General features: G+C 45.5%; 2 protein-coding genes across 18 annotated transcripts in view; both read left to right on the forward strand.

Moving 5' to 3' along the window:
* Window positions 1–7,433, forward strand: part of AAK1 (AP2 associated kinase 1) — a 109,592-nt gene extending 102,159 nt beyond the window's left edge. For all 17 annotated transcript variants that reach the window (XM_028741152.2, XM_028741151.2, XM_028741155.2 and 14 more), the window contains one exon: window positions 446–7,433. In XM_028741152.2, coding sequence (XP_028596985.2) covers window positions 446–1,581 — 1,136 coding nt within the window. In that variant the 3' untranslated portion in view covers window positions 1,582–7,433. The remainder of the gene's footprint in view (window positions 1–445) is intronic.
* Window positions 7,434–13,381: 5,948 nt separating this feature from the next.
* On the forward strand, window positions 13,382–27,450 carry NFU1 (NFU1 iron-sulfur cluster scaffold). The gene is made up of 8 exons (XM_028741150.2): window positions 13,382–13,509; window positions 15,855–15,961; window positions 16,706–16,841; window positions 18,366–18,432; window positions 22,121–22,235; window positions 24,025–24,088; window positions 25,280–25,454; window positions 26,941–27,450. Exons 1-8 carry the CDS (start codon window positions 13,469–13,471, stop codon window positions 26,983–26,985), a joined length of 750 nt encoding a protein of 249 aa, XP_028596983.2. The 5' UTR covers window positions 13,382–13,468; the 3' UTR covers window positions 26,986–27,450.
* Window positions 27,451–27,822: the final 372 nt, after the last annotated feature.

Genomic DNA, 27,822 nt, shown 5'->3' on the forward strand with positions numbered 1-27,822 from the left:
GTTCCTTCACTCACCACTGCCGCCTTGTCTTCCTTGTTTCAAATTTAAAAACACAAAACCAAAAGCAATGGTTGTGTGCTAGTGACCCTCAGCTGTGCAGATTTCTGTGTCTGCCATCCCACTCGCCACCCACTCCAGTCATATCCCGAGGTTTGAATGTCTGTGCATTTATAACATCCTCCATCTTTTTCCAACACACATTTTTGTGGAGTCCTGAAATGTGAGAGGACATAGAGTCGTGTTCCGGTCTATGTGCTGTAATTTACTTGGCTTCATCTTTGCATATATTTATTTATTATTTTAAACGTATTTCTCCCTCCCTCCATTCCCCACCCCCACATTTGTGCTGCTGATTTTGGATCAACATCATAACACATCTGTGCCTTAGTTCTGCCAAGAGAATCCTAAGATCGGCAGGTTAACTCTCTTGTTTTATGCGTTGTAGGTCTGCAGGGGGAGCCAACCATCTATTTTGTGGTCAGCACTGAGCACGGTCCTGGAGTGTCTGCTGTTGGCTGCTTCCCGGTGAAGAAACGGCAGCCTGAGATGCTGGATGGAAGATCACGGAGCGCAGAACACGGAGAAGAATCGGAGTACTTATCGAGGGATGGTCCTTCCAGCAACAGCTCTTTCCACAGCAGTGAAGGGGAAGGGACGGACCACGAGGGGGACATCTTGGACTGCAGCGGATCCAGGCCTCTGCTGATGGATTCCGAAGAGGAAGAGGAAGCTTATAAACTGAACCCTCAGCATCTGGAAAGGGGTAGCATTCCCCAAGAAGACCTTAATCTGCAAGTTCCCCAGAGCATGGGGGTGCAGCTTGATGCTTTCCAACAACTCCCCGGAGGAACTTCGGACGAGAGAGATGTCTTTGCCACAGCTCCATTCCGAAGCTCCATGACTCTTCACGACGACCTGGACATCTTCGCCAAAGCACCCTTCGTCTCCAAGGGCCACGGTCTGGCGAAGCAGCAGGACGAGGGCGACGTCTTTCTCCGGGCTCCCTTCACGAAAAAGAAGAGCCAGGAAGAGTTTATGCCGCACAGCGGGGCAAAGGAATCTCCTGTCCCGGTGGGGATCTTGGGCTCTGCTGGAGCTCCACAGTACACCTTTAACACTTCCTTCCAGAACCTAGATACAGGGCTGCATGGCTCTCCTCTCTCGCAAGGTCAGTATTCTGCGGCCTCGCTGCCCCAGCCATCCGGTGCTCTCCCTCATTCTGCCAGAGCAAGCGAAGGCCCCGATCCTCCCAAAGATGCATCTCAAGAGCTGGGCAGCATCCCCAACGACACGCTCCAAGCGCACACACTCCCCCAAGACGTCCTCTTGGGCTTGAAGGCCAACCAGCCTTTCCGTCCACAGTCATTGGCAAAGTATTCCCGTCACTACAGCCCAGAAGGGGACCAGGGCGTCGGCACCCAGCCCATCGCAGCTTACAAAGTGGTGTCTCAGACCAACAAGCAAGCCATAGCGGGGTCCGTTTCTATCGCCTCTCTTTCTTCCAGGACTAAAGAGCTGCCCAGCTCTGACCCATTCTCGTCAGCCCCCTTTCCTTCTAAACTGGGAAAGCAGAAACCCTAAATGGTTTCCATTGTGACAGAAGGAGGAGGCAAGGCTTTGAATGCGTTATCAAGAGCCTACAAGCCCTTTGGGCAAAATTCACTCCGTACGTACCTAGAATGTCGAAACTACAGTTGCTGTGATACTCGCCTGAATCATATGAAGCTGGTTTCAGGCTGTGAACGACTTCCAGGCTGTAAGGTTTATCACTTGCTTTTTAAATGCTCTTTCCCTCCCCACACTCCAAGTTTCCTCCCAGCCGGTCTTTTGTTTTTGTTTGGTTTTGGGTAATTATTTAAGCCAGGGAACACATGGGACAGAACTGATTACCTCTTGATAGTAGCACCCACTAAGGATTACGGAACATATCAACAGCACACCGAGAATGTTTCAGAAGTGCTAGCCAGGTGGGACATTATTTAATTTTTCTAAGCAAGAGAGAAGGATAAGCACACTTTTATTTTAGTTGCTACTAATGAATCTTCCCTTAAAACCCGTAACTGTCAGTTTGTAACAGAAGTCTTGTTCTGCAATGTGTGTTTAAACCCTCCCCACAAAAGGCAATTAATGTTCGGGTGTCTTAAACCCTATTGGTTCTAAGTGACAGTGACTCCGTTCTGACTGTTGCGGAAGTTATACCCTCTGTGGAAATGGTAAGTGAAATGCAGAAAGCGTGGGGAACGGAGTTGGCTTTTGCATGTTCCCAAAGGGAGGGCTTGACTTTCCCACCTGCCATGCCTAGCTTGCAAAGCCAGTTTTCTGTCAGTGAAACAGATCTAAACCCAGATGCCACCCCTGAGGAGCATCCCCCGAGCTCCTCTTCTGCGCATAGAGAGGAAAGCAGCTCCCTAGTCCGGCCCTCAGCACTTCCACATACAGCATGCGCTCCCTTTTCAGAGGTTGCACCAATTGTGCTCCCACGTTGCGGATGGGCCCCATGGGTTTGCTGACAATGAGGGCGGGGCAGCCACCTCCCATGCACTTTCTATAAACTGGGGGCAGGAATGACAAGGAGTGAGCAGGACTCATGGGTTGGGTTCTAAAGACACATGAGCTAATCAACAAGAACTTCTAGTGCAGTTACTTTTCTGGCGCATCTGGAGCTGACAGCGCTCAAACATCCCTTACTTTGTTTTCTGTCTCTTGGGTGGGTGGAGCGCAATGCTTTGAATCTCCAGCAGGTTTAAAAACAAAGAAGGGATGTTGTGACAAAGACGGCTGTAGAATGGTGTGGAAAGTGTTCGTGTTAATTATGCTGACCTCAGTGACGCTGTGACAGTTCTTGATGGCTTAAAATCTGATTCTACATCAAGGTCCAATGACTGAATGGTAACTTTTGCGAGTCTTCACTAGCTGCTGTTTTATGAAGGACAATCTTGTGGTTTTTAACAGACAATCCAAGAAGCTGATGCATCACTTGTGAGAGAAATCCTTGTGAACTATTGAAATGTAATGGCAAGTTGACTTAACGGTAGTCAATTTTGTTGAACTGTGCCTTTTATGGAAAGGTGTCCTCACACCCTGTGGCCAGACCCAGACGTTCAGAAATATCCTGCCAGCTCTTTTACCTCACATTCTTACAAAGGAATCTTTAAGTGCCCCCTGCCTGAAAGGGCCATGTCTGCCAGTTGTCAGAGGCAGCCCTGCCCTAAAGTCAAGTGATGACAATTTGGAGGTGGTTTTAAGGGTCCAGCATGAAAGATGGATCTGGCCCAGGGGACACAATTCACCGGGCAGTTCTTCATGGCAACCTTTCCATTGAAATGCATGGGGACCTTCTTGTACAGCTTCCATCGCTTTGAATGGGGCTGGCACAGGAGAGCTTTCCGGCAGATGGTGCTTTGTGTCCGTTGGAGAAGAGGGTGGCCTTTGAATTTCCTGTCTCAGGCACCTAAATATATTGGACAAATCCCAGCTATGAATCATGAGCATGGCTAGCTGGCTGGTCTCCCCCACTCCAAAGATTTTATCCTCTGCTTATGTGTTAACTGTTTGGTTAGGAGGGGTGGGGAACCTTAGCTGCTCTTGATGGGACTGTATTTTATGGTTAAGGACCTGCTTGAACGTCCTCAGACTCCGAAAGGGTCCTTAATGACTCAAGATCTTTCCTATTCTTTTGGTACTTTCAAATGAATTCTATAGCACTTTGTTACTCCAAATGGGGACATTTGGTAGGGTGGTGGCTTGAGGCTGGCTTTGCTGAAGCATTTTTAAAAGTTCGGGAGACAGATGTGAAGGCCTTAACTGTTTTTTGACATGCAACTTGTGAATCTGTTTCCTTGCTCCTTACTCCCAGCTGGGAGTCCTTGCACCTTTGAGGACGTTCCAGTCTGATAACGACCACGAAAAGGTTCTTTCGGTCAAGAGTCTCAACTGCCTGGCGGAGGAAGCGATGTAGACTGTTAAAGCAGAAGATCTGCCCCAAGGGAATCACATGCTTGCTCAGCGCTTCACAAGAGCAGCGTGCTCCTGTTTGGGCTGTGTGGCCCTGCATCTTGAATGCATTCACTTGGACTATCCCAGCATCTTGAGGCTAGTTTGGATGCACCTCTGTCAATGTGCAAAAAGACCTTCCTGCAGGTTTTCATGGTGGCCCATCCGTCTTGCTGGACAGCCAGGACTCAGTTTACCAAAAAGCTTGGACTCTGGATACTCTTCTTGTGAACTCAAGCACTGCGTTTGCTGCGAGTCCTTGCTGATACGTCAATCTTCATGCTTCACCTACCTCTACTCTTTAAGCAGATAGATGCTGGCGTGCCTGTGTTTCTTTTTGTCTGATTGGTTTTTGACATCTTTTGCTGTAGTACTTGTGCAATTGAGAATGGCTTGCAGGGAGAAGCAACGAGGAATTTGATGCTGCTTAAATACCCTGCAGTGAGGTGGGGGAAATGATTCTTGGAAAATGTGCTCACACAGACTTTGGCACCTCCATTGTTCAAAACACAGGCGACCAAGCAAACATCATTTTGAGCTTGCCTCTTAAAACAAACAAACAAACCTAGATGATTGCTTATCTGCTGTGTCTTCGCAGGTTTTTTTCCCAAATATATAAATCAAATCAAGAAGACACCTATAGGAAGCCATGCTCTGTTTCTCTGTGAAGTGTTCGCTAACCCATACATTGGAAGTTTAACTTATTTGTGTGTGTGTGTGTGTTGGAGAAGAGAACTTAGGTGCTAGAATGAGAAAATTAAGAAATGCAGAAGATTTCATCCTTGCAGTGTTATAGATTCCAGTGTGAAATTCCAAGATAGAGTGTAGCCTGTACTCTGTTGATGGCATCCGGCATCTCAGCTTTGAACTCTCCTTGATTCAGGGGGTTGCATATTCAGTAGGAATAAACAGAAGCTGGAGCTAATTAGATTGCTGTTGAAGTCAGTGGCATTTCCCGCCTCCATTTTGACCAATGACAAATAGTATTTCCAGTTCTAATTCTGCTCCTCCTGAAGGAAGTCAAGGCACTTGTTACAGTCAGTCCCGAAACTGCCACCAGTATTAGCTGGGTGCTTTTAAACTGTTACGAAAACCCTACGTCACTCCACAAATAGTTTTTGAAGGAATGCATTTTGCTTAGTTGTTTCCCTATCCTCGTTGAACAAGACGGTACTTCAGCAGAGTTGTAGGTCATGGCCAAAGACCAAAGCACAGTTAGGCTCCAGTCCTCATATGAAGCTCCATGGATGGAGTAGTTCCTCTCTTCTTCTCACCTATGTGAGAATGCACCTAATTCTCTGGAAAGTAAGGGGCACTTAGCCATTTTAAAACTAGCTTCCCCCTCATATGTGCTCACATTCCTAGTTGAGTCAACTTGAAATGTTGGGGTCATGTTCCTGCTGACCACGTGGGTTTCCTTCCCACCCTCATTTCTCCACCCCCAGTGCTTTGGATTACAACCCCCCCCTCCCATGAACCCCGGCATCATATGGTCATGCTAGCTGGGACTGATGGGAGTTGTGGTGCAAAACATCTGGAGGGCACCAGGTTGGAGAAAGCAGAGCTACGAGACTGTGACTTGCACGAAGGGGCTGGGTGGTGATTCCTGGCCCCACCTGTTCTCATGAGGTAGGGCACATCTTCCTGGCTCACCAAGTGTTGCGCAACACACAAAGACCTTCAGCTGAAAGTTTGCCCTACAGCCCTGGCATAGCAAAAGCCCGGATGATTTTCCCTCTCTGTTTTATAAGGTTGCTTAGTAGATTTAGACAATCTTAATAAACTGTTCAGTAGTAGTCTGAGTGAAGCTTAATGACACTGTCATGAAGCCGCTGTTCTTCTACAACTCCGCAGAACTACACAGCAGCAATTGCATCTGCTTAGATGTGATGCCGTGTCACTTGATTCCAGCAGGGCTTACTATGTTGCACCTTCCAGTCAAATCAGTGCAGCCAGGAATGTGTTTCATGTGTCTTGGTCAATGTGGAGCCATTGAACTCCACTTTTCCCTCATGCAAATTATCCGAGCACCTTTCAGGTGGTTCAGATAGTCACCTCATTAAAACCTCCCTAGTGTTGCCCTTCCAGTTCTGCACAATGTTACTCCCTGTGTAGGTCTTGCTTCTCTGGTTAAGCTTTGAGTTGGGATCTGCTTCCTGGCACTGTGGCAGCTGTGTCTGTGGGTGGGCCCTATTGAAGAGCAGAAAGTTTAATTTTCCTGTTCCGTTCTGGGGTTGGACAGGATCCCCTTGGGATTTTATGTCTCAGGTGCCAGAAGGATTTCAGCCCAGTACAGTTTATCGCTAAAAGATGATGGCTTTCAATCCGAGAGAAAAAGCGGGGGGGGGGGGGGGGAGGGCATCTGGTTGTCTTTCTTCTCTCCTTTGTGGAACTGATCCCAGTTTAAACTGGGTTCATGTTGACTGGCTGAGGCAGAAAAGGGAGAGATTAGCTCCCAAGAACACTGGTTTTCCTCCTGAAGTTCCCTTCTCCCTTTCCCACCTGTGCTCCACCACCATCCCTGCCCACCCCCACCCCCCATCACAGTTGGGCTTGTGGGTCGCTGCCTCATGTTTGGGATCAGCGTTAACGCCACAGGGCTATGAGATCAACCATTCTGAAGGAACACACAGATTTCCACGGATTCAGCTCCCACCAAAGAACTCTCATGCTGGAAAGGTTTCCCCGCCTTCCTCCTTTCTTACGTTTGGTGGTTTTTAGATGTGTCTTGGGTGTAGTGACATTTCCTTCCATAAGTGTTTTTGACACAAGAGTACCTTGTGTGTCTCTGCTGTTGGAGCCATCCCTGCATCTGGTCTTGGCCTGTCATGATGCTACAACGACCGCAGCCGATTAGAATGGCGGCTGTTTTGTTCTTCCCTGTCTCTGTGTGTACACTGGGAACATTTTTACCTTTGTAACACTAGTCAGCTGTGATATCCGAGAGCCAGTCTCCCAGTAGCTATTTCTTTCTTTCGTTTTTTTAAAAAAGGGATTATTTCTTGTAAAGGAAGGCCCAATGGTAATTGGATCGAAACACCTGGCCCCAGAGGTGAAATTGCAGATGAGAAGAGGGAAATCCGTATGCAGATAATAAAAGAGAATTGTGACTCATTCTAAAAGGCAGCTCTAATTGTCTTTAGTGTCCTGGCAGCTTGAGGAGGTCCTTTGAGAGGGTCGCACCCTTCTGCTGCTGCTAATCTGGAATTGTCTCTGTGTGCAGTTATGAGTCATGAGACCAAGGCTTTGACTCCATGCTCCTCTTGATACAGTCAGAACTCAACAGTGTTGGATATACCTCTCTGATATGATAAACTGTTTGGAGGCTGGAGTATATATATATATTTTCCCACTCTGGTTGCATTAAGTCTTTTATGAAGAAATGTTAGCGCTGGGAACTTGTATGCTTTATTAAAAACTATCTGATTCAAACACCCTCATCTCGCTGTGTGCTTCTTCTTGCTCATAAGAGTCTTTCCGAAAGCTTAAATGCAAAGGATGTGTCCGTATAAACTTGTTGATTTCCTGCAAATGCCAAGGGGGACAAAACCAAGAGCTAACTTGGAAACTATCCACCATTTCCTCACAAATGTTTTCAGCCGGGCTGAAATTTCATCTCTCCCCAACGAAGTTTCAGTGCACCTTCTTAATAAATATTTGCCAGCAAGTTTACATTCCCCTCACTTCCACTCACTGTCAGTTGCCTTCACTTGCTCTTAGTGATGGTACCATGTGGTCAAAGCTCATTGGGTGTAAGAACACCAGAAGAGCCTGCTGGATCAAGCCAGTGGTCCATCTATTCCAGCATCCCTTAAGCACAAGCACAAGAGCTCTCTCCCCTCCTGCAGTTTCCAGCAACTGGTATTGAGAAGCATAGCTATCCAGACATTTTGGCACCTGAAGCAGACTCCAAAACGGTGCCTTCCTCCCCACAAGGGAAAATCTACACCAGGAACAGAGCTTTGGTGGGGTAGGAGAAAGATTGTGATCTGCTGCCTGGTGGATCCTGCCACCTGAGGCAGTCACCTCACGTTTCGTCATGGGTGAGCTGGCCTTGGCTACCTCCAACTGGGGAGGCAGAGCATAGCCATCATGTCACCAAAAGCCTCTCCTCCCATGAAATTGTCTAATCCTTTTAAAGCAGGGGTCAGCAAACTTTTTCAGCAGGGGGCAGGTCCACTGTCCCTCAGACCTTGGTGGGGGCTGGACTATATTTTGGGGGGAAAATATGAACAAATGCCTATGCCTCACAAATATGGGGTATACAGAGATGCATTTGAAATAAAAGGGCACATTCTACTCATGTAAAAACACGCTGATTCCCAGACCATCCGCAGGCCGGATTGAGAAGGCGATTGGGCCGGATCTGGCCCCCAGGACTTAGGTGGCCTACCCATGTTTTAAAGCTACCCAGGTTTGAGGCCATCACTGCCTCCTATGGGAGTGAGTGCCATAGTTTTAACTATGAGTTGTGTGAAGAAGAACTTTTGATCGATCCTGAATCTTCCAACGTTCAACTTCATTGGATGTGCACAGGTTGTAGTGTGTGCATCGAACCATCTTGTGCCTCACACGATTTAGGAGAGTCTCACAGGTGGCTTGCCCAGGAAGGAAGCTACAGCAGCAGTGAAGCCTCCTCAGCCAGCAACTGGGGATTATACCCTCCAACATTTCTCCGATGAAAATACCACCCAGTAGTTAGGGGTGTGGATTCTACTGCACAGGCCTTCAGCTCTATTAAGAATGTCACAGCTCAGCTGCATTTTCACCTGATGCTGTTGCAGAGGAAATTGCATGTGCTTTGATCTATAGCAGGGTGATTGGCAGCCTTTGATGCCATGCCTACCCTCTGCAGCCCTTGAGCTGCCTTCCCAAAGTTGGCTAAGCAAAGTGCTGGGCTTTGGGAAGGAGGCATGAGGCTCTGAGAGGGTCATAGAGTCCTCCCACCTCCTTCCTAAAGTCTAGTTAGCACTTTCCCATCTTTGAGAAAGAGATGGGAGGACTCTAGGACCCTGCCAGATCCTCACATCTCCTTTCCAAAGCCCAGAGCCTCACTTAGCCAGCTTTGGGAAGGGAGCATGGGGGCGGATTGGGGGGGGGTGTCAAATAACGGCCGCTCCACCCTCCTCCCCACACATAACAAGGCAGTGTGCGGCCCATGGGTTCCATTTCAACGTACTCTTGCCGCCCACTTGGTCTGAAAAGTTGGGCCAGCCTGATATCTATAGCAGGCATATGCAAGGTCGGACCTCCAGATGTTTTGGGACTACATCTCCCATCATCCCTAGCTAACAGGACCAGTGGTCAGGGATGATGGGAATTGTAGTCTCAAAACATCTAGAGGGCCGAGTTTGCCTATGCCTGATCTGTAGCCTGCATGTGAAAAGGTATAAAACTTTGAGTGTGAAAGTCCTCAGACTGTCTTAATGTCTGTGCAGGAAAAACCCAGCTTTGAGCTAGGCTGATAGGAGGAGGCACTTTGTTCTTCTCACTGAACCAGGTATCCAGCTCTGATAATGCAGGCCTGCTTCCTTCTGAGAACGTGACAGTTTCTACGCACGTGTAAAGCTAAGGCAAGGAAAAGCCTTTACAGTGGTACCTCGGGTTAAGAACTTAATTCGTTCTGGAGGTCCGTTCTTAACCTGAAACGGTCCTTGTTTTTACTATAATTTTTATTGAGTTTTCCATATTTCATTTCATTTTCATTACACAAATCCATAACTTAAAATATTGCTCAAAAGGAGCATCGACCTCCTTCCCTCCCTCTTTCTGACTTCCACATACAGTATCTTTAACAAATTCATTGCACTTAACCTGAAACTGTTCTTAACCTGAGGTACCACTTTAGCTAATGGGGCCTCCCTGCTGCTGCGCTGCGGCAGCTCGATTTCTGTTCTCATCCTGAAGCAAAGTTCTTAACCTGAGGTATTTCTGGGTTAGCGGAGTCTGAAGTGTCTGTAACCTGAAGCGTCTGTAACCCGAGGTACTGCTGTATATAAGTATGTGAAATGTATAGGCTCCACCTCTGTGGGTGGTTCAGCGGCGGTGGCTGTTCTGGCCAAGTAAATGCATCTCAGACAGGCGCCACCAGAGTTACACACAAACATTGCAAGTTTGACAAACAGTCAGTGAAGGGAAGCTTTGCTTTTGCACATGACTGTGGCATGATGGGAAGCTTTGCTTCTGCACATGATGCTACACAAACCGTTCTAATACTAAGACATTCCCTCATCATCCCAGAATGTTCACTTCACATTGAGTTCATGAAAACATTATATTCTGACCTGTTCTTAATGCATAGTTGACCACATCTATTGGAATGTAATTGTTTAAGTCTTGCTATATCAATCACTAGTTATAATTTAATTAGGAGGTTTTCATGCCTGTCTAGTTCTGTGCTCCCTTTCCCAGCCTTTAATCTATTGGTGATTAATGCCTATATGTAACCTTTGCTTTGTACCTGTGTTAACCAATCAGCAACAAGCGCACATGTGGCAATGCTGTCATATGCAATAAAAGAGACTCCCCGAGACTTGCTCGAGAGATGCCTCCCAGATGACACTTGCTACTCGTCTGTCGTTTATTCCAACCCAACAAGTCAGGACAACAACAAATAAATGAAGCAAACCCTTCTGACACCTCTATCCTTCTGCTGATGCTGCCTACAGTAATAATAATAATAATAATTTATTATTCGTACCCCGCCCATCTGGCTGGGTTTCCCCAGCCACTCTGGGCGGCTTCCAACAAAGATGAAAGATACACTAAAATGTCACATATTAAAAACTTCCCTGAACAGGGTTGCCTTCAGATGTCTTCTGAATGTCAGGTAGATGTTTATCGCTTTGACATCTGATGGGAGGGCATTCCACAGGGCGGGCGCCACTACCGAGAAGGCCCTCTGCCTGGTTCCCTGTAACTTGGCCTCTTGCAGTGAGGGAACCGCCAGAAGGCCCTCGGAGCTGGATCTCAGTGTCCGGGCAGAACGATGGGGGAGGAGACGCTCCTTCAGATATACTGGACCAAGGCCGTTTAGGGCTTTAAAGGTCAGCAGCAACACTTTGAATTGTGCTCGGCAACGTACTGTCCAGGAAAGCAGAGCTGTGGACTCGAATCCCACAGCAGAAGCTTGTGCTGCTACTTCTTCAAGTCCTCTTGTCACCCTCGAGCCCCTCAATGTGCATCAAGCCTGCCTACGAGTGATGTGTCCCACAGACTACACCAGAGGCATTATGTTTCCTTGTGGGGCTATGAGAGCAGTTCACAGTGGCATTCTAGTTACAAAGAGACTGGGCTGTGGCATAAGGTCTCACCTCCTGGGCTTAGGCCATAACCAGAGCCATCTTTCCCATACGGCTTAGTGGTTCATTGAGCCAGGGTGCCGACCTCTCAGGGGCGCCCCAGCGAGTGGGGGAGCTGCGCAGCTTTGCCAGTGGCCTCCCCTTTCCCTGCACGCCCTCCAGCTGCTCCCCATCAAATGTATGGCTGGTGGCATGCAGCTTGCCTCCCAAGCCTCCGCGGGAGGAGAGCAATCCCTGCAGAGGCTTAGGATGGAAGCTGTGCCCCGCTAACTATATGGCTGGCAGTGCGCAGCTCCTCCCCTCACTATCCGTGGCAATTTTGGGGGCTCTGAGTGGATATTTGTACCCCAGCACCGCATCTGCTAAACACAGCCCTGGCCATAACCCTTTGCACATTCATCTAGGATTAAGCAACATTGGTATGTTGGCTTCTGAGCAAGTACACCAAGAGAAACACAGAACTGTATAGAGTTGGAAGGGGTCCTGGGGAGCCCAGCCCCCTGCCATGAAGGAATCACAGCGAAAGCATCCCTGGCAGGCGGCCACCCAGCCTCTGTTTAAAAACCTCTGAGGAAGGGGAGTCCACCGCCTTCCAAGGGAGTCCATTCTACTGCCAAACAGCATTTGCCATCAAAAAGTTATTCCCAATGTTTAATCGGAATCTTGTCATTTGAATCCATTGATCCTTTCCCTGGGACAGCTTTTCGGATGTCACCTCTCGGTCCCCCCAGACTACACATCACCCAATTCCCTCAATCAGTGCTGGATTTAAAGGTAAAGGTAAAGGTACCCCTGCCTGTACGGGCCAGTCTTGACAGACTCTAGGGTTGTGCGCCCATCTCACTCAAGAGGCCGGGGGCCAGCGCTGTCCGGAGACACTTCCGGGTCACGTGGCTAGCGTGACAAAGCTGCATCTGGCGAGCCAGCGCAGCACACGGAACGCCGTTTACCTTCCTGCCAGTAAGCGGTCCCTATTTATCTACTTGCACCCGGGGGTGCTTTCGAACTGCTAGGTTGGCAGGCGCTGGGACCGAGCAACGGGAGCGCACCCCGCCGCGGGGATTCGAACTGCCGACCTTTCGATCGGCAAGCCCTAGGCGCTGAGGCTTTTACCCACAGCGCCACCCGCGTCCCCTGGATTTACATATAAGCTACATTTACATAAGTGCTGGATTTACATATAAGCTAAACACGCTATAGCTTAGGGCCCCACTCTCTTGGGGGCCCCCAAAAAATTTAAGGGAAAAAACCAACAATGTACATTTCCAAAATATAAGATAAAAAACAAATAAAATAAAACCTACATACAGCAATAGTGTTTTGCATCGTGTAGGCTCCTATTTGTTATGTGCAAATGGCTTTAGATACCTATTAGGTCCATAAATTACCATATAGCATGTAAAGGTAAAGGGACCCCTGACCATTAGATCCAGTAGTGACCGACTCTGGGGTTGCGGCGCTCATCTCGCTTTATTGGCCGAGGGAGCCGGCGTACAGCTTCTGGGTCATGTGGCCAGCATGACTAAGCCGCTTCTGGCGAATCAGAGCAGCGCACGTTTACCTTCCCGCCGGAGCAGTACCTATTTATCTACTTGCACTTCGACGTGCTTTCGAACTGCTAGGTTGGCAGGAGCAGGGACCGAGCAACAAGAGCTCACCCCATCGTGGGGATTCGAACCTCCGACCTTCTGATCAGCAAGTCCTGGGCTCTGTGGTTTAACCCACAGCACCACTTGCGTCCCTTATGGCCGTGTTCCAAATGGTTTTAGATACCTATTAGGTCCATAAATTACCATATAGCATATATTCAACACAAAAAAACAGCGACAATTTGTTGTTGACTAAAGACAGCTGGACATATCAAGGGCCCCATTACCTTCAGTAGCTTAGGGCCTCATCAAGCCTAAACCCGGCCCTGCCCTCAATCGTAGCAAAATTATAATCAAGCAGCAACAAGAGTACTTGAATTAATTTGTTAATACAATAAATCACTGCTCCGCAGAGAGAGAAGAGGAGGAGTGGGCGGGGCCTCGGGACATTCGCTTCAGTCTGCAGTTCCCCACTCCGGCCAGCAGGGGCCGCCCGACTCCAGCGGGCGAATCAGGCGCCTGCGCAGGCAGCCCCTCGCGAGGGGTCCTTCGGCTGCCGCCCCTCCGAGAGGGAGAAGGAGCAAGATGGCGGCCGCGAGGCGGTTGGCGGCGGCGCTGGGCAGCCGGTAGGTGACTGCGTCCGTGCCGCCCACCGTCGTGGCTTTTCCCCCCCGGCCTGGGGAGGGAACGGCACACCCCCCCCCCCGCACAGTTCGCAGAATATATATATATATATATATATATATATATATATATTTTTAAGGGCGGAGGTGTTTGGCTTTTAAACGGGACAGCCTGTCCTACCTCGCGGGGTTGTTGTGAGAGGCGAAGGGCCGCTTGTGTTGGGCCCCCTTCCGAGGGGAGGCGGGCTCCGGAGGCAAGGAAAGGGCGCTTGCAGCGGTGGGATTCTGTGTGGCCTGATCCCCTCGGTGTCTCTGCGGGGTTGCCCGGACTCAGGCCCAGATTTACGTATAAGCTAAATAAGCTATAGCTTAGGGCTCCCCAAAAAATTAAACAAAATCTGGGTGTACATTTCCAAAATATAAGTCAAACAGTTACTTCGATAAAATACCGTATTTTGTTATGTGCCAATGGCTTTAGATACCTGTTAGGTCCATAAATTACCATATAGCATACGTTTAACACAAAAAAAAACAGCGACAATTTGTTGTTGACAAAGGACAGCTGGACATCAAAAGGGCCCCATTACCTTCAGTAGCTTTTAGGCCAGGGGTAGGCAGCCCCGGGGGACGGTCTGAGAATCAGCATGTTTTTACATGAGTAGAATGTGTCCTTTTATTTAAAATGCATCTCCGGGTTATTTGTGGGGCCTGCCTGGTGTTTTTACATGAGTAGAATGTGTGCTTTTATTTAAAATGCGTCACTGGGTTATTTGTGGGGCATAGGAATTCGTTCATTCTCTCCCCTCCCCAGAAGAAATATAGTCCGGCCCACCACATGGTCTGAGGGATAGTGGCTGAAAAAGGTTGCTGACCCCTGGCTTAGGACCTCATCAAACCTAAATCTGACCCTGGCTGCCCTCCCCGGCCACAGCAGGCAGGGCCAAGAAGCCCTGGGGTGGGGTGACCTTGGGCGGCTTTCAACAGCCACACCGACCTTGCAGGGTTGTTGTGAGGATTAATGCTGGGTGGGGTGGGGTGGAGTGGAGAGAAGACAGCAACTGTCCTGAGGCCACACAATGAGCTTCCTAGCCTAGCCGAGTGGTTGGGATTCAAACCCTGGTCTCTCCCTGGTCTGACACTCTTAACCCCTAGACCACCCCTGGCTGTCAGGATTGCTGTGAGAGTGACATATGGTCTCCCCTCTGAGGAAGAAGGAATAGCAGAGCCTCGTGGCTCTTAAAGCCTAACCATGTGCTTTTTACGGTTTCATGGCTTATTTTGGCATGTTTTGGACTACAACTCCCATCAGCCCCAGCACCATACAGCCATGCCAACTGGGAGTTGGGAGTCTGAAAGGAAGCAGCTTGGGCAGAGTATCATAAGCAAGAAAGCATGGACTACTGGCCGATGGCCGTAGTAAACTGATTGATAAGCAACAAAGCCAGTTCCCTGTCCTGAGGAGCGAAAGTGTCCCCAACACATTATCTTAAATATTTGGTTCCATTTGTTTACGAAAGAATAAGTAAGCTTTTCAGTCCTTGGCACTTCACATTAAAAAAAACCCCCAAACCTGTTTTTTCATGAAAGCAAATTGGTTTAACGAAAAACACCCTCTTTTAATTTTGGGCCATCACAGCTGTCCTGATACTTTGGCTTCCCGAAACTGTCATGCAAATGACAATACTGCCTGTTTTGCTAACCTGCACTTTTTAAGCTCTGGAGGCGTCCTGCATGCTTCCTGTTTTGTCTTTATAGTTAAAAAAAGATGGAGACATCTTTATGAAGCCCTGGATTGAAAGCAGGAACTGTAATCTGGAGGAGTAGTTACCTTTCCTGCACAGTGCTGACCTCATACACTTACATATGAGCTTTCGTGTGCATGCCAGTAACATGCCAATAACTCATGCCAATAACAAACTTAGTTGGTCTCTAAGGTGCTACTGGAAGGAATTTTTTAAAAATTTGTTTTGACTATGGCAGACCAACAAGGCTACCTACCTGTAACTTACAAACTCTGTTTCTGTATAACATCTCACTATCTTCTGCCCTCGTCAAACCACAAAGGAGAAGATCTTTAGAGCTAGGGGACTCTGGTGGATTGGTTGTTGGAGTTGTGTTTTCAGTCTTCACTCAGCCATTGGCTGTTTTCAGTGTTCTTGTTCAGGTTTGGTCAACCAGAGTAGCTGAGATCATGAAAGGCACAAGGGAATATTTTTGCTTAACTTGAGCCATAAAATAGGGAAGGGTCTAACTTTGTAGGATGGGTTAGTTAAGCCTTTATTGAGCCTCAGGACTATAAGGAGTCTGAAATTGTGACATTTTTGGTAAGGTTGTTTTTTGTCTTTAAGATTCTGCCACTTGGGATTCAAAGGGGTGAACGTCACTGCTAAACAACCCCTACACATTGCCTCCCAACAGAACCTGCTCCTTCCTTCCACAGTGCTACAGATGAAAGGTGAGTGCTAGGCTTGTTGTGCAGTTTGCGATCACAATTCTATGGGGGAATGCAGTGAAAAAAACTCATAATTCTCCTCTGAAATTGCTATAGCATGACAAAAAGTATATTGAGTAAGCATACTGTTCAGTCCAACATCTCTTCTTGAGTGTATGTGTGTGAGAGTATTTCCATAAAGTTGTCATACTTATTTCCATGTATAAAGTGTGTATTTGCTTCTAACTTTGGGTCTGGGCTTCTCAAGTTTTGTTGAGTTTCTGTAAGCCAAGAAAATAAAAATTGAGCCTCTCTTAAGAGAGAGGGAGAGAGAGTTGTGAATGCCCAGTGGGCAGAAGATGGACTGAGAAAGGCAAGGCCCCCTCACCTCATTGAGCAAGGCCATTCTCGGCTCTCTTTTTCGTCACAACGCTCATTTTCGTTACTTGTTTGAGCTCCTGCAGCAGAAGGGAGAGGTGGGGAGAGACAAGATTGCCTGATCGAGAAACTTAGTCCATCTAAATAAAATTGCCATGTTCAGGGACAATATGCCTCTGAGAATCAGGTGCTGGAGACAAAGACGTGGGAAGGTCTTTGTGTTTGTGCCATGCTCGTGGGCACCAAGAAGTTTCTGGGGGCCGGGATACTGGACTAGATGGGCCTTGTGTCAAATCCAGCCCAGCTCTTCTTGTTTATGTTTTATGAAGGTTGGGTGCAAATCAGGTTACTACAAACTTCACAGTTTTTTTATTATTTTTTTAATTCCAGCAAGGTCTATGTTTGTCCAGACACAGGATACTCCAAATCCAAACAGCTTGAAATTTATCCCAGGAAAGCCAGTGCTGGAATCTAGAACTATGGAATTCACTTCTCCAGCTTCCACGTATTGCTCACCCTTAGCAAGGTTTGTTTTTGCCTTGTTGTCGGTTGTATGACAATAACTTAGTTATGTGTCCAGATCAAAGTGCTTTTATGTGGTACTTAGGAGCAAATTACATATTGCACCGTAGCTGCTGTAACGAAGCCCTGGGAGCATATTATCCCGTGCAAAGTGGATGCTTTGCATCAGAGAAGGGAGTGTTTAACCATCTTCCTGTCTTCCTCTAAAATGCCCCATCGCCCAACTGTTGTTGCCCCTATCCCTGTTCTGGACTTATTTGTGCTTTGCAAGCACTAATCAGGTGCCTGTGAGATTGAAAGCAAACTGGGGACAGGGTTTGCAGCAGAGAGGTTATACGTACTTTACCCCTTTAAAAAAATCTGTTCTGTTGTTGTAAAGGGTATTAATCAATTCCAACAGCATAAGAAATGTTATTGGACCCTAACCCGTCCCCAAATAAAGACTGCCAACAAGACAGAAGAAAAAGTGGGGGGCATGATTAGTGCAAATTAAACCTAGTCAAATCAAGTCAAGAAATGTCTAGTCAGTCCAGGGTGCACTTCCACAGGTGTCCATGTGAGGCAGACAGGCAGAACCTATGTATGTTCCTTTATAGCAGCATAATCATTAAATCTTGCTCAAGTACCGTAACATTTATATGGTGTTGTTCCTTTGAGATGAGCATGGATTTCACTTGTTAAATGTTCCATTAAAGTCAAACTCAACGTCATTGTAGTCCATTCTCACATGAGGTTCCCTGATAATGTCCTCCAGTGTTTTGCTATTGTAGGCAGAATAGAGTTACATTTTTGCACGTTAATTCTCAGCAGTCATTATCTGAAATTAAATTAAATTAATTAAGTGAAATGAAATTGAAGGGCAAGTCTGGGATCGGGAGTCAGTAATTGGTTGGTTATTGATTCAGTCTCTCTAAATATTTTATATGAGTAGTTTCCCCTTATTATATATATGTATACAATGAACTCATTCCCATGCATGTTTACATGCAAGTATTCTGGATTCAATGGGACACAGGTGGCGCTGTGGTCTAAACCACAGAGCCTAGGGCTTGCCGATCAGAAGGTCGGCGGTTCGAATCCCCGCGACAGGGTGAGCTCCCATTGCTCGGTCCCTGCTTCTGCCAACCTAGCAGTTCAAAAGCACGTCAAAGTGCAAGTAGATAAATAGGTACTGCTCTGGTGGGAAGGTAAATGGCATTTCCGTGCGCTGCTCTGGTTCGCCAGAAGCGGCTTAGTCATGCTGGCCACATGACCTGGAAGCTGTCTGCGGACAAATGCCGGCCTATACAGCAAGATGAGCACACAACCCCAGAGTCGTCCACGACCGGACCTAATGGTCAAGGGTACCTTTACCTTTACCTTCTTTATTCTGGATTCAGGGAAGTGTTCCAGGGTTGGAGCCTTAGTGGCCAGGCAGTCATCAGCCTACAAACGTTCATGGGTATACTGATACAATGAAACCTGGAAGCTCACAGTGAGCAGGAGTTTTGAATGAAGATCTTTATTTTTCTTGTTTTTGTTTTGGTAGGCAGCTCTTCAGGATTGAAGGAGTTAAAAGCATTTTCTTTGGAACAGACTTCATCACAGTCACAAAGGTAACCGGTAACCCTAAAAGAATATTGTAGTGTGTGTCTGCACAGGGAATGATAATAGAATCAAAGAATTGTAGAGTTGGAAGGGACCCTGTGGTTAATCTTCTCCAACCCCATGCAATGGAATCTCAACTAGAGCATTGATGGCCATCCAACCTCTGGGGAAGGAGAGTCCACCACCTTCCGAGGGAGACTGTTCCACTGTCAAACAGCTCTTGCCGTCAGAAAGTTCTTCCTGATGTTTAGTAAGAATCTCCTTTCTTGTAACTTGAATCCATTGGCTCAGGTCTTACCCTCAAGAGCAGGAGAAAACAAGCTTGCTCCATCTTTCATGTGGCAGCCCGTCAGATATTTGAAGATGGCTATCATATCTCCTCTCAGTCTCTCTTCCAGGCTAAACATGCCCAGCTCCTTCAACAGTTCCTCATAAGGCTTGGCTTCCAGACCCTCCACCATCTTGGTCAGCCTCATCTGCACACATGCTATATAAATATTCTAAACCAGTGATTCCCAGTTGTTTTTCTGCAGATCCCAGGGGGTCTGCGTAACCCACCCAGGGAGTCCATAGCACATCCCTGTTAACCATATAATAATAATAATAATAATAATTTTTTTTTATTTATACCCCGCCCTCCCCAGCCAAGGCCAGGCTCAGAGCGGCTTACAAGCAATAATAAAAACAAGAAGAATGATTACAACTTAAAAACAAAAATAAAATACAACATTAAAATAATGGAACATTGAAATATTAAAATGTAGCCTCATTGCAGGAGGAGAAGGAAAAGAAAAAAAAGAGAGGGAGGGAGGGAATCAAATTGGCTCCAAGCCAAAGGCCAGGCGGAACAACTCTGTCTTACAGGCCCTGCGGAAAGAAATCAGATCCTGCAGGGCCCTGGTCTCATGAGGCAGAGCGTTCCACCAGGCCGGAGCCAGAGTTGAAAAGGCCCTGGCTCTGGTTGAAGCCAATCTAACTTCCTTAGGGCCTGGGACCACTAGGGTGTTGCTATTTATGGACCTCGAGGCTCTCCGTGGGGCATACCGGGAGAGGCGGTCCTGTAGGTACGAGGGTCCTAGGCCGTGAAGGGCTTTAAAGGTCAAAAGCAGCACCTTAAATCTGACCCTGTACTCCACCGGTACATATGGGGCATCCTGTTTGGCCTGGAAGACACACATCCTGGTTTTGCCCTAGGACATGTTGGAGGGTATGGTGGCACCATTCACATAACAAAAACTAGCACAGAGATATCAACATTTTCAAAAGTAGGGGATCCATGGCTTGGCTTTTGAAAAACAGGGGGTCCGCAGTTCTTTTTATTTTATTTTATTTAAAATAATATTTATTAAGAGTTTCAAAATTACAAAAAGAAAGGGGGGGGAAAGAAAGAAGAAACAACGCTACAATACATAAAAAAGAAGAGGAAAAAAAGAAAAAATACATTAAAAACCAATACAACAACACAACAACAAAAAGAAAAAAATACAAATCCCATATTGCATATCTTTACCTTTCATTTGCTTGTTTCATTGACCTCCTCACACCTCCCTTTTTGTATTCTAGCTTAATTAGTTGTTTCAGCAAATTCTTTCCATCTTTCTCAATTTTTATTAAATAATTTATCTTAACAGTCTAACCTATTACTTAGCAGATCCTTTCCATCTTTCACCATATTCTGTTATCAATTTGCCTTAATTTATTTAACTTATCTTACCGTAAAATACCTTAGAGCTTAAATCTTAATACTTATTTATACATAACCCCTTATATCATTTCTACTAAAGCCAGATAGTTTCATTCCAACATTTTCCCTAATATTCATTAATTTACACTAATTCCCAAAATAACAATTTTTCTTTATAAACTTTCTTCCAATCTCCATCCAGCGTCCCTTCTTCCTGGTCTCGGGTTATGTCAGTCCTTACTGTGCATTCCATCTAGTCCATCAACCTGGTAATCTTATGTCCGAGGCTCTTAAGTCTCTTCCATGCCCCTTCTGCAGATCCTCTTCTTCTTGTTTATACTTGAACTTTTCCTTGTCTTTTGTTGGTCTCTTTCTTAATTTCTTTCCTTTCTCATTGAGAAGTAGGTCTCTGGGGGGTTCCAGCCCAAAATTGTCTCCCCTCATCAGACCAGCCCATTCCCCAGAGTCCCACTCCCCACAATCATCAGCGTAATCCAGAAAATATTTAACAGCATGTTTCAAAGCCCCTCCGAAATTAAGAGGCTCCTCAGCTCCAGACTTCCCCTGGCCCACTCCAAATTCAATCTTCAAAAACAGCGGCTTATGCTCCTGCAGGGCCTCAGATCTCTCCATTTGTATTACTTGAGGTGCTACCGCAACCTCGTCCATTATCTTCTGCACTTGTACTTGCCCAGTTAAAACAGGTTCCTGAGTTGGTCCCTGAATGATTTCTGTATCAGTATTCCCTGCAGCCGTCATCAAATCCATCTTTTCATTCATCAGATCCATCTTCTCATGCATCTGCTCCAACAGAGCACTTGTCTTGCAAAGAGCAAGCACCAAAGCTTCCTCCCAACACATTTTTGTCCAAGGTCAAAAGACTGGTCCCACGATCTTAATCTTACAGCTGTAGAGTCCCCAAGCAGACTGCAGCAACAATTTAACAAGCTCCCTCTAGAGGAGACAATTTCTATTTGTATCCGTCTTTTTAAAGCAAGTCCAACAAAGGAAGGTTACTTTCATTTTTCAAATATTTTGTTTCTTTCAAATGCAAAAGGTAACATTGGAATCAGTTTGTTTCTCTTTTTTAGCTATCTGTCAAAATGTTCCATTCACAGTCAATGAACGTCTCCCACAATTTCTGTCTCTTGACACCCCGTTCCCAGGTTTGAGACGGTGGAAACTTATCTTTCTTTACTCCCCCTCCTGCAGGCTTAAACAGTCAAATTTCCACCCCCCTTTTCTCCTGCTTCCAAGGGTGTTTTAGTGGTTATAAATGAAGGAAATTTTGACCTTTGTGAACGACTTTCCAGGCTATTAGCTTACAAGGTTTTGCTTCAGTCTATTTACAAAAAGCGGAAGGCGGACTTCCTGTTTTGAACCTTCCCGCTTCGATGCCAGATTAGTTTGTTTCTTGATCCAATTTTCCGTTTCTACTCACGGGTACTTGTTTAGAGTCCAATTGTCCACAGGAAAAAGTCAGCGCTCTCCGGCAATGGCTGTGCGGCTTCACTCCGTGAAAGTAGCAATCAGTTCGCAGCACTGCGCTGCTCACCCCACTTCGCCCCGGAGCCCCAAAATGGGGTTCCCCGCGAGTAGGGGAGGCGCTCCTGGTGCCCTGCCGAACCCCACGTTCCCAGGCTTCCTCCACCTGGGATTTCTAGCGGGTCCCCACCTTCGCCGCGGTGGGAAGACATTCACCAATGGTGCTAACCCGGAAGTCCGGGGGTCCGCAGTTCTTAGCTAAATGGGAACCACTGTTCTAAACAGTCCAGAAGAGGAGTGCACTTCTGTTATCACTTACTGTGCAGACCATGCTCTCCTTAAAACTTTCCAAAAATAGAAGATACAAAAGACATGCCAGTTTTTAAGTTGCTGTAGTGCCAGAAACTGTGCGCTATTCATAGATTCAGAGGACCTACATTTTCCCACAAGGCTTTAAAAAAGTGTTTTTGGTGTGATTCAGCAAAGCTGTTCATGTATACCTAACCTAATTCTTGAAATCTTTGTAGGAAAATGAAGAAGTGGATTGGAACTTAATAAAACCAGATATTTATGCAACTATTATGGATTTCTATGCTTCTGGCTTACCTGTTATTACTGAAGAGGCACCTCGTACAGACACAGGTAAATGGCTAATATTGAATACGTCGATGGAGGAGAGTATTAGATGTTAGCGGCAGGTTACATCCTCTACTTGTGAGCTTGCCTGGCCACTGTTGGAGATGCAGTGTTGGGCTAGGTGGCTCACTGGTTAGATAGAAAAGGCTGGTTCATTATTATTATTATTATTATTATTATTATTATTATTATTATTAAATGCATATCCTGCCCTTCCTCCCAAAGGAGCACATGGTGGCAAACAACAAGGAACAAAACAATGTAGACATGAGAAACGGTTCTTGGACAGATGCAAATGGTGTTCCTGAGGGCTGCTTGCAAGGTCTTTGCTGCTCTGATAGGCCAGGGCTTACAGGGACATGCTCTTCGGTTTTTTTAACCTCCCTGTTCAGCTTGCTCTAGGCACAGCTTTCCTTATTATTGTAATACAGTATCTGAGGAGCTTTTGATATGGGAGGACTTATAGGACTTTATTATTGGATCGGGGTATAAAATCAAACAGAAGGTCTTAAATTTTAAGATTTACTTAATCTTAAGTAAATCTTAAGATTTACTTACTAATAATAGAGTTTACCAACAAGATTCATACAACATGGAAATCCAGTGGAATTTGATATCTGGGAATTTTGATATTGTGAACTCCTGCTGAAATAATTTATGGTAATTACATTCAGAGCTCCCCAGGAAAGACCTAAATATGGTGGCTTGGTAGTACCTGATATTGGGCATTAGAGCAAATAGGGATCCCAATATTAACAGTGTGGGTGTGGAGATCAGAAAGAAGCCAGTAGATCAGTCATTGCAATATGTGACTTTTTGAAAGCAAATAAGATAGTTGAATTTATGAAAACGTGAGTCTGTGCTCACAAGATGATGGGGAAGTTTTTAATATTAACATGCCTGGTAAGCAATGGAATGATTCATGTTGTAATAGCACAATATCTTTTAGAGATGTTGCTGCCAGGGAGATTTCTTTTTTACAAGATTTTGTACTTAATGGTATTACCTTCCATACAAGTTACAGAAAACGCATAAATGAGACCATCTTATTTGAAATGTGGCCAAGGGTGTGTGGAGTTTGAACATATTTGTGCTTGTAAAGATATAACACAAGTAGGCTATGAAGCAAGCAGGACAACAGCTAGCACACAAGGGCTGGAAGTCTCAGAGCGGCTATTACCAAACACAAGTAAGAGCCCACTGTTGTGCTTCTTTTGTGGCAGGGACAGTGGTGATGCAGGCTCACTTTTCTGCAGTCATTTCATCCCCAAGAAGCTATTCAGCAGAGCTTTTCCGGGCGGTAAATGGATTTTTTTTTTTTTATGTTTAATATTTATTGAAGTTTTCCAAAAGAAAAAACAAAAGGAAAAAGAAAAAGAAAAAACATACACAAAAAAAGAGCGAAAGTAAGAACATCCAAAACCAACCCTTACAACAATAATCATATCCTCTTTTAGACTTCCTTCAACGTTACTGACAATCGTTCATTATTATCCTTTTGATACGCATTTCTTCCTTCTTTCCATATTGCCTTTTATTCATCCCCTCCTTACAATCTCTACTAACAATATTTATTATTTATTTACAAAGCCTCTTTGAAACATGCTAGCGTTATTTTCACACCATAATTGCTTTCCAGATAACACACAAATTTCTCCCAGTCTTTTATAAATTTTTGATCTTTGGAATATCTAATTGGGGCGGTAAATGGATTATTTTCAAAGAATGTTGTGGAAACATTTATCAAATAAGATAAGCTTGATTCATTCCTTTTGTCTTGCATAAACCACACAAGCTCCATCTGAAGAAGACGATGAAGTTGTATTAATGATAAAAGAGCTCCTGGATACTAGAATAAGGTACAGCTACAACTGTGTTTCCTATGCCCTGTTGGTGTTTCATGAAGGTGGCAGCGTAACGAATGTGCAATTCTGCTGATAGCCAGTTTGATGGATTGGCAGAGATGCTGGTGCTTCTTCCTAGGTTGCCTCTGAAAAGAGTATTTTGTTCACTCTGTGGGATGCTGCTGGCTCAAATCTTTCAACCAGCTGTGCTCCCAACCCACTTTTCCCCAAGAGCTTTTACGATGCTTTGAAAGAGGCACGTGACTTAAAAATTCACTTCAGAAAAGAGATTGTAGTAAACATCTTCAAAATAGGGGAGGTATGAGGAATTTAAAATAGACGTGCCCTTTGGATATTTAGCTTTTATCACTCTGATCCCTGAATATATATTTCTCTTAGAATCGCTTGCCCTCTGATGTTAGCCAGGAGGACAGCAGGGAATTTTTTTACAGTTGCACATTTATATATTGGTGCTTATGTCAATATCTGCACTGAAGCGCTTCCAGCATTTTAGTGAGTGCCAGTCTGACAGACAGAGCCTCCGTTGTTCCTTTGGAAAATAACAGCATGTCTGTTGAGAAGTGAAAGGGCAGTATAAGTGGAGAATGAAGACGCTGGTTTCGTTGGAATGTAGCTGCAGCTTGTTCTTGAATGAATACCTAACCCCTGAATTGGATTCATTAATTTGCAAACTACAATCCATTTCATCTGTTGTGATGACATTTCAGAAGTGGGATTGACAGGAGCAAGGACTTCAGCATTTTACATAGCTTCTCATTACCACTACCCAGATTGCAAAGAGAAGATAAAAGTTGCAAACTGGGCAAATGCATGCAAAATGACTGGATTTGTATAATTTATTCCAGTTTCAGTAATCAGCTCTTATTGTCAGTAAAGTAGGGGTTGCCCTGGCAGAGAGCATGCACATAAAATAAACAGAAGATACTCAGCTTGGGATCAGCTGTTCTAGGAAAAAGTTGCTGATGGTGGATTTGAAGGAGAAGGGAGGTGTTTTGATGAACTGCAAGAGCTGGGCTGTTCTGAGAATAAGTGTTAGTGCAACAGAGAAGGTATAGAGGTGGGATACAAAGAAGAGGTGGCCAAAAAAGTGGGGGCGAGAACTGCTTTTAAATGTATAGAAATGTTTGGGGTTTTATGTGGTTTACTCCACTAATACTTTGAAATCTTAATGACAATGTTCCTCAGGCCAACAGTCCAGGAAGATGGTGGGGATGTCATCTTTAAGGGCTTTGAAGATGGGATTGTGCAGTTAAAACTGCAAGGCTCCTGCACAAGCTGCCCCAGTTCTATCATCACCCTGAAGAATGGGATACAAAACATGCTGCAGTTCTATATTCCGGAAGTAGAAGGTGTGGAACAGGTAGGCACAAATTGAAGGCTGTTAAAAATTGGGGTGGTTTGTTCATCGAATTTATTCTCCACATCTCAAAGCGTCTCTGTACAAGCAAGTTTTTACGAACGCAAGTTGACACTTCAAATCTGATAACTGGATTCAGTGCAAAAAAATTAGGTATAGAGGGGTCATTATAGAAGTAACAACATAATATGAAACAGGATTTCTCTGGGCACAAGTGAGACCAGCATCAACGTGTTGCAGTTTCCTTTTGCACCCCTACCCCACTTGGAGTGTTTCTCTTCAGGGTTCCAGCCAATCATGCTGTCCGCCAGGATGTTTTATTCCATATCCCCACCCTCTGGCTGTCTTTCCCCCTTTTTTCCAACCGGTATGCAATATTTCAGTAAAAAAACAACAGAGCTGTGCTTGCCAGCATCACAGAAACAGTGATCCAAGGCATGGGGCCCAGTGAACCAACAACAAATCACAGAATGTATCTGGATACAGAGGGTATGAGTGGGGCGGTGTCTAAATCAGCTGAGGGGATGCTGATTTAGATTCAGATGCTGGACTATATCTCCCTTCATCCCTGACCATGGGCTGAGCTATCTGGGGCTGATGGCTTACAGCAACATCTGGAGGGCTGCACTGATTGTGTTGTGTTGCGAAAGGGATGGTGACGGCATGGGCTTTACTTTGCTTTCTCTTTACTTTGCAACAAGAGTTATGTGGGAACAGTGATCTTCGGTCAAGAAGACGGCTTTCCTCATGTTACTGACAATCTCATCCACGCTCTTAGCAAGTCATAGTTCTTTGGAAGTGCTGCCTCATTTTGAGCTGGAAATGCTGGGCTGGATGTAGAAAGGAGGAGATTATGCCATGGTTTTCTTGAGATAATTCTACTAGTGTAAATTTAAAGTTACAGTAGGTGTAATTATAGGGGACGCGGGTGGCGCTGTGGGTAAAACCTCAGCGCCTAGGACTTGCCAATCGCATGGTTGGCGGTTCGAATCCCCACAGCGGGGTGCGCTCTCGTCGTTCGGTCCCAGCGCCTGCCAACCTAGCAGTTCGAAAGCACCTCCGGGTGCAAGTAGGGACCGCTTACTGGCAGGAAGGTAAACGGCGTTCCGTATGCAGCTCTGGCTCGCCAGAGCAGCTGCGTCACACTGGCCACGTGACCCGGAAGTGTCTGCGGACGGCGCTGGCTCCCGGCCTATAGATTGAGATGAGCGCACAACCCTAGAGTCTGGCAAGACTGGCCCGTACGGGCAGGGGTACCTTTACCTTAGGTGTAATTATAAATTTATACTAAGTGGGCATTTGTGATTTTAAAAAGCATAAATCTGCTTTTCAAAATAACATTCAATACTTGTGTTTCATCTGTATTGTGACAGCTGAACTACAAGGATCTCGAGCACCTTTTGATTTCTGACACCCGCATGTGCATGTGTTTTTATTTTTTGAATTAAAAGCTGCCTATTCCTTAGTATTGCAATATGTTATCTTTTAGGTTGTCGATAACGAAGAAGAAGAAGAACAAGTAAAGTCAACCTAAATCAGGGAAAGTTTTGGACTCAAGCTAAAATTATTTTCCAAGCTGATTTGTCTAAATTAGCCGCTCACTATAGAAAAATGTTCAGCTGTTGTCACCACTTTTCCCAGACGCAGGACTGTTTCCTTCACTGCTTCATGGTTCTAAGAAAACAAGTGAAAAGTATTCTTGAAAGTGTGGTTGTCCGTCTGCTGCTATTCTTGTAAACAAAAAGAAGAAAATGTATAGATTTTGTTTGGACAGAATGTGACATTTATAAAATATTTCCCCTCTCTGTGGTGACCTACAGCCCATACTGTTGGAAGAATTATGTAGTGATAAATACAGATATAAATTATTGCTTTATTATTTTGAGGCCTTCCTGTTATATAAGCCATGTTTTTATTCTTCTTCGTGGGTCTGTTGTCTTATCAACACTGCATATATATCTTTGCTACTAAATGCACAATACTGGGTGAATCCTGATAATGGTTTCCTTATTATTGGTCACAAATGGGGATTAGAAACTGAACTTAACCCTTGAAAATAAGAAAACCAACTCTTTTGCTACTGTACTTTCTTGAATACATCAAAGTAGTTGCAACAGCAAAATCAGAGTGTGTTATGGTCAAGCAAACCCACATTACCATACTGGCCCGAATATAAGCTGCACCCAAATATAGGCCACCCCTTTAAAATTCAAGGGGGGGGGGGGAGAAAAAAAGACAATACCAGAATATAAGCCGCTCCATTAAAATTCTGCAGGCACTCAGACCCGTTCTGTTTTACCGTATGTCTGTTTCATCAGCGGTACCGTAAAAGCCAATTTTTGCAAATTTAAGCTGCACTTTTAGCTTTTCA

Source organism: Podarcis muralis, chromosome 7, assembly GCF_964188315.1.
Source record: "Podarcis muralis chromosome 7, rPodMur119.hap1.1, whole genome shotgun sequence".
NCBI classification, from domain to species: Eukaryota; Metazoa; Chordata; class Lepidosauria; order Squamata; family Lacertidae; genus Podarcis; species Podarcis muralis.